At 70.3% G+C, this 13,144-nt stretch overlaps 1 protein-coding gene across 1 annotated transcript in view; it reads right to left on the bottom strand.

The window, feature by feature from the left end:
• Positions 1-3,862: 3,862 nt before the first annotated feature.
• The window catches only part of SORCS2 (sortilin related VPS10 domain containing receptor 2), a 143,657-nt gene continuing 134,375 nt past the window's right edge, over positions 3,863-13,144 (bottom strand). The window contains exons 18-26 of the mRNA XM_084881488.1: positions 12,076-12,262; positions 11,155-11,288; positions 10,611-10,734; positions 9,969-10,081; positions 9,061-9,186; positions 7,679-7,775; positions 7,162-7,264; positions 6,049-6,194; positions 3,863-5,673 (exon numbers count right to left, since the gene is read on the bottom strand). Coding sequence (XP_084737614.1) covers positions 5,609-5,673; positions 6,049-6,194; positions 7,162-7,264; positions 7,679-7,775; positions 9,061-9,186; positions 9,969-10,081; positions 10,611-10,734; positions 11,155-11,288; positions 12,076-12,262 — 1,095 coding nt within the window. The 3' untranslated portion in view covers positions 3,863-5,608. The remainder of the gene's footprint in view (positions 5,674-6,048; positions 6,195-7,161; positions 7,265-7,678; positions 7,776-9,060; positions 9,187-9,968; positions 10,082-10,610; positions 10,735-11,154; positions 11,289-12,075; positions 12,263-13,144) is intronic.

The raw sequence follows: 13,144 nt of genomic DNA, 5'->3' as shown, positions 1-13,144 counted from the left end.
CAGTCGGCCTGGCCTGCCCCGCGGCTCCGCACTCACAGGATGGCGGGACGCTCACCCCCTGCACTCATCGGTGAGCCCGGGAGGGCCGGCGCTGTGGGCGCACGCGCTCACTCCCCGAGGGGGTGCTCCATCTCCCGTGGCCCTGCGCCTTCGGGCCCAGAGGCTTCCAGCCAAGCGTGGCCTCACGTGGTCTCTGGGCCGGGCAGCCGCCTTGCCCAAGAGAGCCGCCAGGTCCGGCACGCCGGGGGCCGGCAGCCACGTTCCTGCCCGCACCGGCGTGGCAGCACCTCGGCCTGAGCGTGGCCGGTCCAGCCTTCAGGCTCCTGGCCGCCACGGGCGGTGCTGACACGGCCGGGCGTTAATCCACTCCATAGCCACGGCCTGTAAGGGGGGACTTGTCCGCTGGGGTCTGCGGGTCTCCCGTGTCCGGATGTGGTCAGAGCCAGTAGTTATTTATTTGTACATGTTCAGAGTGTAGTCCTAACTTATATCTGTACATAGCAGACACGGCTCCTGTCCGGGGCGGAGACCTGCGCCCTGGGAGCAGCGGCCCTTTCCCAGGTGGTCGTGGCCAGAGTGCGGCTAGACCGGGGTCCTGACAGCATGAGAGGGGGCGGGGGGGCTGCCCTCATGGTCGGCCCCGCCTGCTGGACCTGAGGCCCCGTCAGCCTCAGAGCGCCCCCCCCACGCTGACACGTTTACGATGTTTCACTCTCACCCCTTGCCCAGAGCACAGTGACCCTCAGGTGCAGGCCGCGTCCTCTCTGCCCAGAGTGCCAGGTGGGTGCCACCTAGCCCTGGCTTCAGCTCGGGTGGGGCTCCTGGCACGGCTCCCCCCACCTCTCCCAGCTCTTCTCTCTGGGCGACCCCGTGACCTCAGGTACCATGGTGCACAGCCAGCCCCGCCCCGACAAGGCTGTCTGTGCACCGGGTCACGTGACAGGAGCCCGGGTGGGCTGACCACACCAGCAGGCCCGCAGGGACCCAGCCGGGCGGCCCCCGGGCTCGCTCCTGCCACGGGCTCAGCAGCAGCGACACGCACAGCTTGCCTTCTCTTTTCTAACGCCGTTTGTACAGGACACTTAATTCCGATCGCGCACATTTTTAAAGAGGGCGTTTGTTATCATATTATTGTTATTGTTATTTGTTACTTGTTCCTGCTGTCACGCTGTCTGGCGGCTGCGCTATACTGTGAAATGAACTGAAGGTGAACTGCCCCTCCGTGCCACACACCCCGCACGGCGCCACGCGGGAGGCGGAGCCGCGGGCCACGGGCATGTGGTGTGGGCACAGGGGCGCCTGTGAGCGGATCCCGGGCCCCAGCCTCGCCGATCCCTTCAGAGCGGCTCGCCGCTCCCAGTTCTCGGACCAAAGCAGCTTTCCACACCACGCTCCTCCCGCTGGGCTTGCTCCCGGGAGGGCTGTAACCACACCAGCCTTTCCCGGGCCTCCCGCTCAGAATGGAGCCTCCTCACTGTCTGACACTCCGGCCTGGAAGACCCTGAGAGGGCCCGGGCGGGGTTCTAACGGGCCGTGGGCCGCCGGTTAGATGCCTGTACATAGGTGTCACTGCTCTCGATGTATTTAATTCACGGTGAGAGGTTTATCAGGGGAACTCGCCTGGAAACATGGGTTCCCGTTCGCCCCTTTTGCAGTCACCTCACTTGGTTCTTGCTGAGGGGCCGCCCTATTCCCGTAGCCCCCGACGGGCGCCTGTGGCGCGACCCAGCCGTGTGCTGTCAATAAAGCCATCTTCCAGCCCGGCCCCGCGTCTTCCTCCGCCGGCTCACCGAGGGGGGCGAGGGGAGGGGGCCGGCCAGGCCGGGGCAGGTGGAGGGCTGGCCTCAGCACATCTTCCACGTGCCAGCCAGGCAGGGCCCCGCCCATCGGGGTTCCCCGGGCTCTCGCACCCGGACACTACCCCCCCACCCCCCGCCAAGGGCAGGGGCCGGGCACCCAGCACTCCAATACTGTCAGACCGGTGCCTGGGCCTGCTGGCCCACCTCCCCGTGCACACACCACACTGTTCTGCCAGGTTTGCCTCCCTCGGCCTCCCGGCTGGGTCCGCTCTTCCCATGTGGCCCAGCGTGGCCCAGTGTGCCCTGACGTGGTCTATTGTGGCCCAGTGTGCCCTGGCGTGGTCTATTGTGGCCCAGTGTGCCCTGGCGTGGTCTATTGTGTCTCAGTGTGCCCTGACGTGGCCTATTGTGGCCCAGTGAGCCCTGACGTGGCCTATTGTGGCCCAGTGTGCCCTGGCGTGGCCTATTGTGGCCCAGTGAGCCCTGACGTGGCCTATTGTGGCCCAGTGTGCCCTGGCGTTGCCCGGCGTGGCATGCCCTCCACGTGGGAACTGTGAGTATGACCAGCCTGTTTTCATGGCCACCGCCTCCCGCTCTGCGGCCTCCCCACAGCGGACATGGCGGCCACACCTCCCCCCAGCAGGAAGGTGTGGACACGAGGCCAGGCCACTGGTCTCTGGTTTGAGCCGGCTTGCTTGCTCCTCCTCACCCATCAGGAGGGACAGGGACAGCTCAGGGCTCCATGTGAGGGCTCAGGAGGGGCGTAAAGCGCTCACATACCCACGCGGCAGGTGCTGCGCGGACACACAACGCCCGAGGCACCGGGAGAGCCCACGTCCAGCCCGCCCAGCACGGTGACGGCGAGGCGGCCTCGTGCCCCCCCAGATCCACGGGAGCGAAGAGGCCCCGGGAGGAAAGGAACCGGCCAGCCACCCTGACGGGGATGGGGAGGACGGGGCGCCGTCCACGGGGCAGGCTGCTCTGACCCGGATCAGAGTGAGACCCGCTCTGCGGAGTCACAGCAGCCACTCCCGGGCAGGACAGCGATGCAGTCAGAAAGGCCTTCCTGTGCCGGCCTGGCCCCGGCCCTGGCGGCCCCCGGCGGGCGGGGAGGCGGCTGCTCCACCAGCTGACCTGGAGGCGTCACTGGGTGACAATAACAAGGACGGGGAAACAGGAAAACACCGCTGTCCACAGCCCCTGCGTTCTGGCCGAGGGAACCCCGGCCCAGGCCTCGGACAGAGAGGAGGGCAGAGGCACCCAGGACTTGGGCGCTGAGGGAAAATGGTATGTGGGGACTCTCGGCTCAGAGAGAAGACCCACCTGGGTCTCATGTCTCCTGAGCCCACAATTCCCAGTGAGAGGGCTCGCCAACACCAGTTCCCAAGCAGAGAGAGGCCACCAGGTGTAGGTCCCCAATGGCCCCAGCAGCTCCCACCCCGAGGGAGCACTCCCCCCTGAAATACCTCTCAGCCCCGGGTCCAACCCTAACCCTAATGCAGGTGAAACCCCAACCTTAACCCTAACCCCAATCTAATGCAGATCAAACCCTAACCCCAATCTAATGCTGATCAAACCCTAACCCTAACCCTAACCCAATGCAGGTCAAACACCAACCTTAACCCTAACCCCATCTAATGCAGATCAAACCCTAACCCTAACCTTAATGCAGGTCAAACCCTGACCCTATTCCTAGCCCTAACCCTGACCCTGACCCTGACCCCGGAGGGCTGTGCTCTTGGTTTGCCTCCATGGCGCACGGTCCCGGAGGCCTGGGCGCAGGTGGAGGTGGTGACTGTGATGGACAGGGCTCAGGGGGCTGGCGGCCGTGCCCGGCCCTGTGGGTCCGAGGAGGGGAGGAGCAGCAGGTGTGAGGGCGGAGCCATTGCTCTGCCCACACGTCCCGATCCAGCGGCCAAGGTTAGCGTCATTGCAACCTCCTGGGGCCCGGCGCTGCTCCCGTCCTCCCACGGCGATGGCCGCGGGGCGCAGGCCCTCCATGAGCGCGGGCCCACGCACGCTCTTAGGTGATGCTGAGGAAGAGCCAGTCAGGCAGGTCCATCTTTGTTAAAAGCATCACAAGTGGTTTATTGGTTTTTAAAAAGGAAAAGTAAGAAAGAACCGATCGCATCTCTGTGGTGTGCATATACCGGTGTGGGCACAGCCCGGGGGACCGCCCTGCGGCTGCAGCAGGCCACGCCTCCCCGGAGCCTGTGCGGGGCTGGGCGCCCCATGTGCGCCCTCAAACGTGTAGCCGGACGGGCCGTGGACCCACGTGGCAACCGGACGCTGTGGGTGGGAGAGTGCAGGGGAGCCAGTGCCACCTTGTTTCGGGGTTCGTGGGCCCCAGATACTCCTCATAGGCAGAAGGAATGACAACCCCAAGGAAACCACCAGCGGCCGGGGCAGGCCTGCCCGAACAGCAGTGAATCGCGGGGTTCAGGGTCACGGGGGGTCACCCGCAGGCACTGGTGAGCTGGGCAGGGGCTGTGTCCAGGGCACGCCATGCCGCCCCTGACCCTGGGCCTGGACAGTGTCCGGCTCTCCCAGGCAGGTGGGGTGGACACAGGGCTCCCTAAGTGTCTATGGAAACTGTGCCCCCCAGACCAGCCCCCTGCCCTGTCCTCGGGCTGAGTCTGCAGCGTGGCTGTCTGCTGGTGGGCAGGGCCAGGGGAGGGACCCACAGGGACCTCTTCCCCCTGTGGTCTCCGAGGCCCCATGCTGACAGGTCACTGGACTGGCGGGAGTCCCCACTGCTCCAGGGGGCTGTTCTCCCCACCCAGGCCAGCCGGCCCCTAGCCCGGGCTCTGGTGTCCCCAGGAGAGGCCGCCAGAGGGCCCTGCCCTGGGGGGGGGGAGGGGTCAGTGCATGGAGGGGAGGGGGCAGGAATACTGATTCGGGTTCACAGCCAAGGGGGAGCAGCCCCCAGGTGTTCACACCGGACCCTGAGGCAGCAGCGTCCGATTCTGGCTCCGGTGAGCGGACTGCACGGCCCGGGGGCCGAGGGCTGGCTCCCAGGCGCTCTGCCTCGACTGCGGTCTGGCCTGGGGAGGGTCACCCCTCTCTGGCCTTGGGGTCTGCATCCACGGGGGGGTGCACCCGCCCTCCGACCCTAACCCTCTGGTCCCCGGGTTCCGTGTGGGCCCCTGAAGCAATCACTGCAGCAGCTTGGGCCTCTGGGCCCGGCCCACCGCGAGGGAGGAGGCGCCTGTGGGGGCGCCGCCTGGTGGCCGGCTGTGAAGCTGCAGCCCCGTGGCTCCCAGGGGAAGGCCGGCCTCGGCCCCTCTGGCCCAGGGGAAGGGTGCCCGGAGGCCACTGAGCAGCCCTGGGCATTCTGGGAAAGGTGTTTCCCATCACCTGCAGTTTGGGGGGGGCGGGCGGCAGGAGGCGTGGCGGGGCCCGGCCTCAGGCTCTCCGACGCTGGAGGGCGCCTGGCGGGCTGCCCTCGGTGGGCACGACCGTGTCCATGTGCAGCGTGGCTGAGTGGGTCTGCGGTGCCAGAGGGCGGGCAGGCACCCAGGGGACCCGCCTGGCACCAGAGGTCAGGCCCAGGCGGGGGTCCCAGGGTCCGGCGCAGCGTCCGGGGTGGAGGCGGGCCGGAGCCGGCGGGCGGCGGGGCCGAGGGCTGGGGTCCAGGGAGGCGGCGTCAGCAGCCCCCGGGCGTCCTGAGCAGAGGCGGGGCGCTGGGCCTTGTTGGGGCGGCCAGAGAGGCGGCTCCTCCCGGCCTCTGGGCGACGCCAGTGCCGGCACAGCCGGCCGTGGGGGCCGTGCCCCGGGGACGGGCGAGAGGGCGCTCCGGGCGCCGGCCATCAGCTCACCAGGTAGCTGTGCATCTCGCGGGAGTTGATGCTGAGGACCACGCCCGAGTGGTTCCCTGGGAAACAGAGCCCTCTGAGCACGGCCGTGGGGGCGGGAGGCAGGAGAGCACAGCCCTGCAGGCCTGTCACAGCTGCAGCCCCGCACGGGGAGGGGGTCCCAGGGGCTGCATCAGTGTGTGTGTGTGGGGGGGGAGGGGGGAGGCACTGGCTTTGTTGGGAGTCCAGCTGGGCCCCAGCTCCACCTCCTATGGGCTAAGAGGGCGTGGGGGGCCGTGGGAGGGTTTGGGTGCCGTGGGAGGGCGTGGGAGGGTGTGGGGGCTGTGGGGGGCCGTGGGGGGCCGTGGCAGGGCGTGGGAGGGTTTGGGGCCGTGGCAGGGTGTGGGGGCTGTGAGAGGATGGGGTGAGTTTTGGGGGGTGGGGCCATGGGTCACCTAGGGTCGGCGGGTGGAGGTCGCCGTCCATGAATTCCTCGGGCTGCACGGGGCCGGGGCCGGCCTGGCCGTGGCCCAGCGGGCTGGTCATCTCCTGCTCCTTGGCGTTGTGCATCTGTGCGTACACCGTCCGGTCCGGCCGCTTCCTGCGGGCAGAGGGCTTAGGCCCCGCCCCGGCCGCCCCCCCTAGGGCCCCCCACAGTGCCCCCCCACTGGGCCCCCCACAGGGCCCCCCCACAGTGATCCACCCCGGCCGCCCGCCACAGGGCCCCCCACAATGCCACCCTGGCCGCCTGCCACAGGGCCCCCCACAGGGCCCCCCACAGGGCTCCCCTCAGGGCCCCCCCACAGTGCCACCCCGGCCGCCCACCACAGGGCCCCCCACAGTGCTCCACCCCGGCCGCCTGCCACAGGGCCCCCCACAGGGCCCCCCACAGGGCCCCCCCACAGTGCCACCCCGGCCGCCCACCACAGGGCCCCCCACAGTGCTCCACCCCGGCCGCCTGCCACAGGGCCCCCCGCCGGGTCCCTCTGAGGGCAGAGCAGGGGGGTGCTGAGACCTGAGGGGGTCAGAGGGCGAGTGCCCCATGCCCCACCCCCAGCCATGGCAGGTCCTGCAAACTCCCACCTTCCTGGGGTCGGGCCACCCCCTGCTGAGGGGACAGAAGGGGGGCCTGCAAAGGGGAGTCCTGAGAGGGAAGGGGCCCTGAGGGGGGAGGGGACCCTGAGTGGGGAGGGGCCCTGGGGGGGGGAACCCTGAGGGGGGAGGGGCCCTGGGGGGGGACCCTGAGGGGAGAGGGACCCTGGGGGGGGGACCCTGAGGGGGGAGGGGCCCTGGGGGGGACCCTGAGGGGGGAGGGGCCCTGGGAGGAGGGGCCCTGGGGGGGGACCCTGATGGGGGAGGGGCCCTGGGGGGAGGGGCCCTGGGGGGGAGGGGATCCTGAGGGGGGAGGGCCCTGGGGGGGAGGGGCATGTGGAGGGGGCCAGGGGGAGGGGGCCTGAGGGGGGAGGAGTTCTGAGGAGGGAGGGCATGTGAAGGGGGCCCAGGGGGAGGGGCCCTGGGGGGGAGGGCCCTGGGGGGAGGGGCATGTGGAGGGGGCCCGGGGGCCTTGCCTTTTGAACTTGTAGAGCAGGAGGCCTCCCACCGGGAGCAGCCCGAGGACCAGGAGCACGGCCACCACCCAGGCGCTGCCGCCGCCGCCCGGCCGCCGAGAGCCTGCAGGGAGCACGGGTCAGCGTGGCAGCGCCCGCCTGCGGACGGAGGAGGCTCCGGGGCCGGCAGCGAGTCCGGGGCCAGGGGGCCGGGCCCAGGAGCCGGCCAGGCGGGAGGGACGCTCCTGGGACGGGGGACAGGCCCTGTGCGTGGACCTACCACGTCTGTGCTGCTGGGAGCGCCTGCTGTGGCCACGGCCACCGCACAGCCACGGCCACAGCCACGGCTCGGCCATGCGCTCCCAGCTCTGAGCGCTCCCAAAGGGAAGGACATCCTGATGGGAGACCCGGGGGGAGGGGGTGACACTCTCAGAACCACAGCTCCCTGTGGAGCGGAGCCCAGGCCCTGAGCGACCACCCAGCCCCACGCAGTGGAAGTCGGAGGCCGCCACGCCCGCCTCCCTGCGGCCGGACTCACGTGTGTCCGGCCCGAGGCCCACCAGCACACGGACGCCGGCCCGCAGGGGGAAGCTGATCTTCTGCGCGCTCAGCGCCTGCCGCACGGCCGCCGGGCTCTGCAACAGAGGGCGTGAGCCAGGCCACGGCGGGCGGGCCACGGAGGGCGGGTGGGGCCACGGGGGTGGGTGGGCCATGGAGGGCGGGTGGGGCCACGGGGGGCGGGCACACGGGGCCTCTGCGTGGCAGGTGTGGCCGTGTGCGGGGCGCCTCCGCGGGACACCCCGGCTCTGCTTGCTCCGGGCAAGCCCGGCTCCAGGGCAGCACTGGAGCCAGGAGGCCGCCCTGCCCACAGAACGGGGGTCCCGGCTGTTCGGCCCGGCGTGGCCGTGACCCGCCACCAGGGTTCCTGTGTGCCAGCGTGAGGTCTCCTCCGAGCACCATGGGAGTGGACGGCGCCCCTCCGCCTCCTCTGCCTCTTGCCCTCCTCTCCTGAGCGGCCTGCCTGCGGCCGAGGGGGCGTCTCCCCCGGGGGGGGGGGGCAGGGCAGGGGGCAGTGCTGTGTGTGCCCGGAGGCCCAGCCCGCACAGCGGTCAGCGCTCACCTGGGAAACAGGCCCTCACTGCCCCCTCCCCTGCCCCGCCCTCCCCCAGGAGCCCCGGTGGGGGCGGAGCCACAAGCGGGGGGCGCCCTTGGGAGAAGCTGGGGTCCCTCCGTCCGGTGGAGGCGCTGGAGCAGGCTCGGGGCCGCAGGCACAGGCGCTCCGCCGCCTGCACGGCCTGTCCCCTGGGCCAGGCTCGCGGAGTTCTGAGCCTTCTGTTTGGACACTTCAGCTTCCTAAGCGCACGTCCGGCGGGATAGGCCCTCGGCAGAGTGTGCGGCTGCTGCTGTCCCGTTCCAGCTTTCACCGCCACCCCCCACCAGCCGCACCCTCTGCGGCTCCGCCTGCTCTGGCCCTGCCGCAGACACGGGCCTCGGAACCGTGGCCGGTGCTGGCTTCTCCCACGTGGCGCCGGGTCCTCCAGGCTCAGCCGGGGCAGCACGTCCGGGGACGAGGCCCGTCACCTTCGGGTCCCCGGCCTGCCACCCCGCGGGCCTCCCGCGGGCGTGCCCTGGGCTGCGGGTTTGCTGGTGGGCAGGCTGCTTTCTGCTCTGCCTGACCCCGGCCCTGGGTCCCCGTGGGCAGCACCCCGCAGGGCGGCGGGACCCCAGACCAGCTCCACGGTGGCATGGGATGGGGTGGGGGTGGTTGCGCCCCGTGCCCCCCCCGCTCCCCTCGCTGTGACGGGAGGTGAGCTCGGAGGCCAGGGCCCCGGGGGGCAGCCCGCGCGATGGGGCTGAGGAGGGCGAGCTCCCGGTCTCCCCGTGGTGGCCGCCGGCGGAGGAGGCCGTGGCCGCAGGTACCTGGTCGCCGGAGGTGCCCCTCATCCTGGAGGGCCCGGGCGGGGGCGGCAGCACGTACAGGCTGGCCGCGGTGGGCAGCCCCGGCTCCAGCACCGTCACCAGCAGCTCCGCAGGGATGGCCGTCTCCTGGGGGTGGAGCCACACGATGCACGGCTCTGCTGCCTCCTCTCGCCCCCGCCCCCGCCCCCCTCCGGCCTCTGTCCTGCAAGCCATTCCCAGCCCCCACGCTTCCCCACGGGATGGCCCAGAGCCCACACAGCCCCGGCCACCCCTGCCGACAGGCCCTCCGGCCCCGCAGCCCTGCCCCCCACACCGGCCCCGCCCGGCCAGGCCCCCCCCCACACCGGCCCCGCCCGGCCAGGCCCCCCCCATACCAGCCCTGCCCGGCCAGCCCCCACCACACACTGGGCCATTCCTCTCCCCAAGGCACTGTGATCGCCCCCCACCCCCTGGCTAATGTCCTCCTGAGCTACAGGGCTCAGCTCATGCGGGCCCCTCTGCCTCCTGGAAGTCCCATCCCTGCACTTCCAACTAGCCAACTCCTATTCATCCTTCAAAGCCCCGACAGAGACCAGCATCCTTCATGGGCCGAGAGGAGGCCTGGCCGTGGGCCTCAGCCTGGGAGACCAGGGCCTGGGCCTCGCGGGTCCTGGGCCCCCTCGGACGCATTGCCCCGTGGAGGCCCCGCCACACCGCTCTGCTCTGGCTCCAGGGTCTGCCCCAGAAAGACACGCTTCGGAGAATTCTGGATGCAAACAGCCGGTGCCCCATAGATGTGCTCAGGGTGCTGTCCTGCGCCCCTGGGGCCCCCAGCTCCATGCCTCCTGAGCCCGGCGTCAGCCCCCGCCCGGCCGGGCCCTCGCGGCGGGGAGCGGGGCCTGGGACGGGCGGGGCGGGCAGGCGCGCACCTTGGCGAGCAGCCAGCTGACCACCTGGCCGACGTCCTCTCTCCACTCGGGCGTGTTGGGGTTGTAGGTGTCCAGGTTCGGGGAGAACTGCAGAGGCACCACCTCAAACTGGTCTGGAAGGGGCCGAGGGGGCTGCTCAGGCCTGGGCGCCGGTCCACGCCGCCGGGCACCCCAGGCCGCGCCGTCATCACCATTGGATCACGGCAATGACCACAATGAGGGCGTGGGGGCAGCACCAAGGCTGCGGCTCTTTTTAAAAAATGTGTTTTTATTGATGTTAGAGAGGAAGGGAGAGGGAGACATCAATGATGAGAGAGAATCATGGATCAGCTGCCTCCCGCTCACCCCACACTGGGGATGGAGCCCGCAACCTGGGCCTGCGCCCTGACCGGGAATCCAACCATGACCTCTTGGTTCATAGGTCAACGCTAACCACTGAGCTCGCCGGCTGGGCAGGACCAGCTCTTAAAGCTAACCGGTCTGTACTGGCGGGCAGGGCAGCGGCACTGCTGGGGGTGGGGGGTGGGGGGTCCCTCCCATCCTGAGGAGACGTCTTCCCCGAGGGCCGCAGGCCCCCCGAGCCCAGGGCCAGGGTCCCGGAGGAGGCGCCGCGGGCGGAGCCGGACGGAGCCGAGGACTCACCCAGCACGCGCACCACCTTGGAGGCCTGCAGCACGGAGCTCCCGCAGGCCGCCTGCACCGTCACACGCACCGCCCCCGGGTCCGCAAACCGCGTCGCCACGGAGTTGTTCAGCGACAGCAGGGGCTGTGGGGCAGGCGGGTCAGGCGGGGCGGCTGTGCCGGGAGCGGGCTGCCCTCACGGCGGGCACACCCTGCCGCCTGCCCAGCCTCCTCTGGGGACGGCGCAGGGGTAGGCGGGCCTCAGGCTGGCTGCCACCCGACCCACCACCTCCCAGCCCCGCTCGGCGGTGCCCCTCGGCGCCCGGCCCGCGGGCGGCCCACCGTCACCACCCGGCGGGGGCAGGGCTGCCTCGGCCTCTCGGGGACGCAGAGGCTCTGGGAGGGCCAGGGACCAGCGGAGAGCGTGGCTGGAGGAGGCCGAGCTGCGATTCGAACCCAGAGCCAGGGCCCCATCCTCGACCTGCCCCCCACAGGGAGCACCCCAGGAGCCCAGCCCGCCCTCCCCGCGGGCCCTGAGGGACGGGGCCGTGGAGTCCGGGCGCACCTGCAGGCTGGGGCCGATCCACCAGTAGAAGACCGTGAGGTTGGGGTTCAGGGGCAGCAGCACGGCGGTCAGCGCCACCTCCTCGTTGATGCCAACGACGGGCACCACTTCGAGGTAGAGGGCCTCCAGGGGGGCTGCACGTGCAGAGAAAGGTCGGGGTCAGAGGGCATCAGGGCACTCAGCTTTTCAGAGGCCGCTCTGATCACTGACATCCTCAACATAACATGAGTACCATCACCATCACCACCACCACCATCACCACCACCATCACCACCACCACCACCACCATCACCATCACCACCACCATCACCATCACTACCACCATCACCACCACCACCATCACCATCACCACCACCACCACCACCATCACCACCACCACCATCACCACCACCACCACCACCACCACCATCACCACCACCACCATCACCACCACCACCACCATCACCACCATCACCATCACCATCACCACCATCACCACCACCATCACCACCATCACCATCACCATCACCACCATCACCACCACCACCATCACCACCACCACCACCACCATCACCATCACCATCACCACCATCACCATCACCATCACCACCATCACCACCACCACCACCACCATCACCATCACCATCACCACCATCACCACCATCACTATCACCACCACCATCACCACCATTACCACCATCACCACCACCACCATCACCACCATCACCATCACTATCACCACCATCACCATCACCACCACCACCACCACCATCACTATCACCACCACCACCATCACCACCACCACCATCACCACCACCACCACCACCATCACCATCACCATCACCACCATCACCACCACCGCCCCTACAACAGCCCTGCAGGCCCCAGGTGAGGACGGCCCGTGGCTGCGCCCTGAGGCGGTGGGGGCCCCGGGGGACTCACGGTTGACCTGGACGAAGAGCACCGCCTCGTCCTGCCCCGCCGCGTTCTCCGCCCGCGCGGCCACGCGGTACACGCCGGGGCTCTCGTAGCGGTGCCGCACGCGCTCGCTGCGCCGCGTGAGGTTCACGGCCAGGGGCGCGGAGCCGTCGCCCAGGTCCACCCGGTGCCTGGTGGTCAGCACGTCGCCCTGTGGGAACCAGGAGGCGCTGGTGTGGCCCAGAGATACCCGCTCGCTCACCCCTCCTCCTCCAAACCAGCAGGCCGGGCCATGCCAGCCTGGGCCGGAGCCCTGAGGCCGGAGGGTTCGAGAAGGGCGAGCACCCGCTGGGCGCGGAGAGGGGGCAGGCGTGGGGGAGGCCGAGGCAGAGCCAGGACCAGGAGCGTGGCCGGGGGCCCTGTGCGTGCGGGGCGGGGCGTCCGCCCACAGGAAACAGACACCCTCTTCCCGGGGCCTGCGGGCCGGACCTTCCTGTCTCCCCTCCGCGGGGCACGAACTCCATGCTCGGTCTGCCCCCTCCCTCACCGCCCCCTCCCCCCCCCCCCCGCGCCCATCCCACGGAACGCCGGGACGCCACGTCCCAGGGCAGACGGGAAGGCGGTGCCTGACGGAGCAGCAATCCCGCTCACACCTGCCGCCCCGCCCCCGGGGAGCACCCCCCTCGGTCGCTCCCCCACGAGATGCCATGGTGGGGTGTCCGCCCCGAGTCCACGTCCCGGGCCTCAGCCGCGAGCTCAGGGGGAACGGCGTCCGCAGGAGCCCCGGACGGGGGCGTCAGAGGAAGGAGGGGGTTCGGACACAGACGCGGGGGACGGGGCTGCTGTGGCCACAGCCGGGAGGCAGGGCGTCCCCGGAGCCTCCGGGCTGCTGCACCGTCCGGCCCGGCCAGGGCAGAGCGGCATCCGGGTGCGCATGGCCACGGGTGTCTGTCCATCCCCCATGGGCTCCGGGTGCCCCTGTCCGCTGCCAGGAGCAGAGCTGCGGGAACGCTGTGCGGGTGTTCGTGTGGCACAGGCCTCCCTCTCGCTGGGGCGGCGCCCAGGGTGCACCTCCGATCCCCCTCCCCATCCC

The sequence above is a fragment of the Pipistrellus hanaki genome (genome assembly GCF_964339955.1).
Source record: "Pipistrellus hanaki genome assembly, chromosome: 1".
Classification (NCBI taxonomy): domain Eukaryota; kingdom Metazoa; phylum Chordata; class Mammalia; order Chiroptera; family Vespertilionidae; genus Pipistrellus; species Pipistrellus hanaki.
This window is presented reverse-complemented; position numbering and strand designations above follow the sequence as displayed.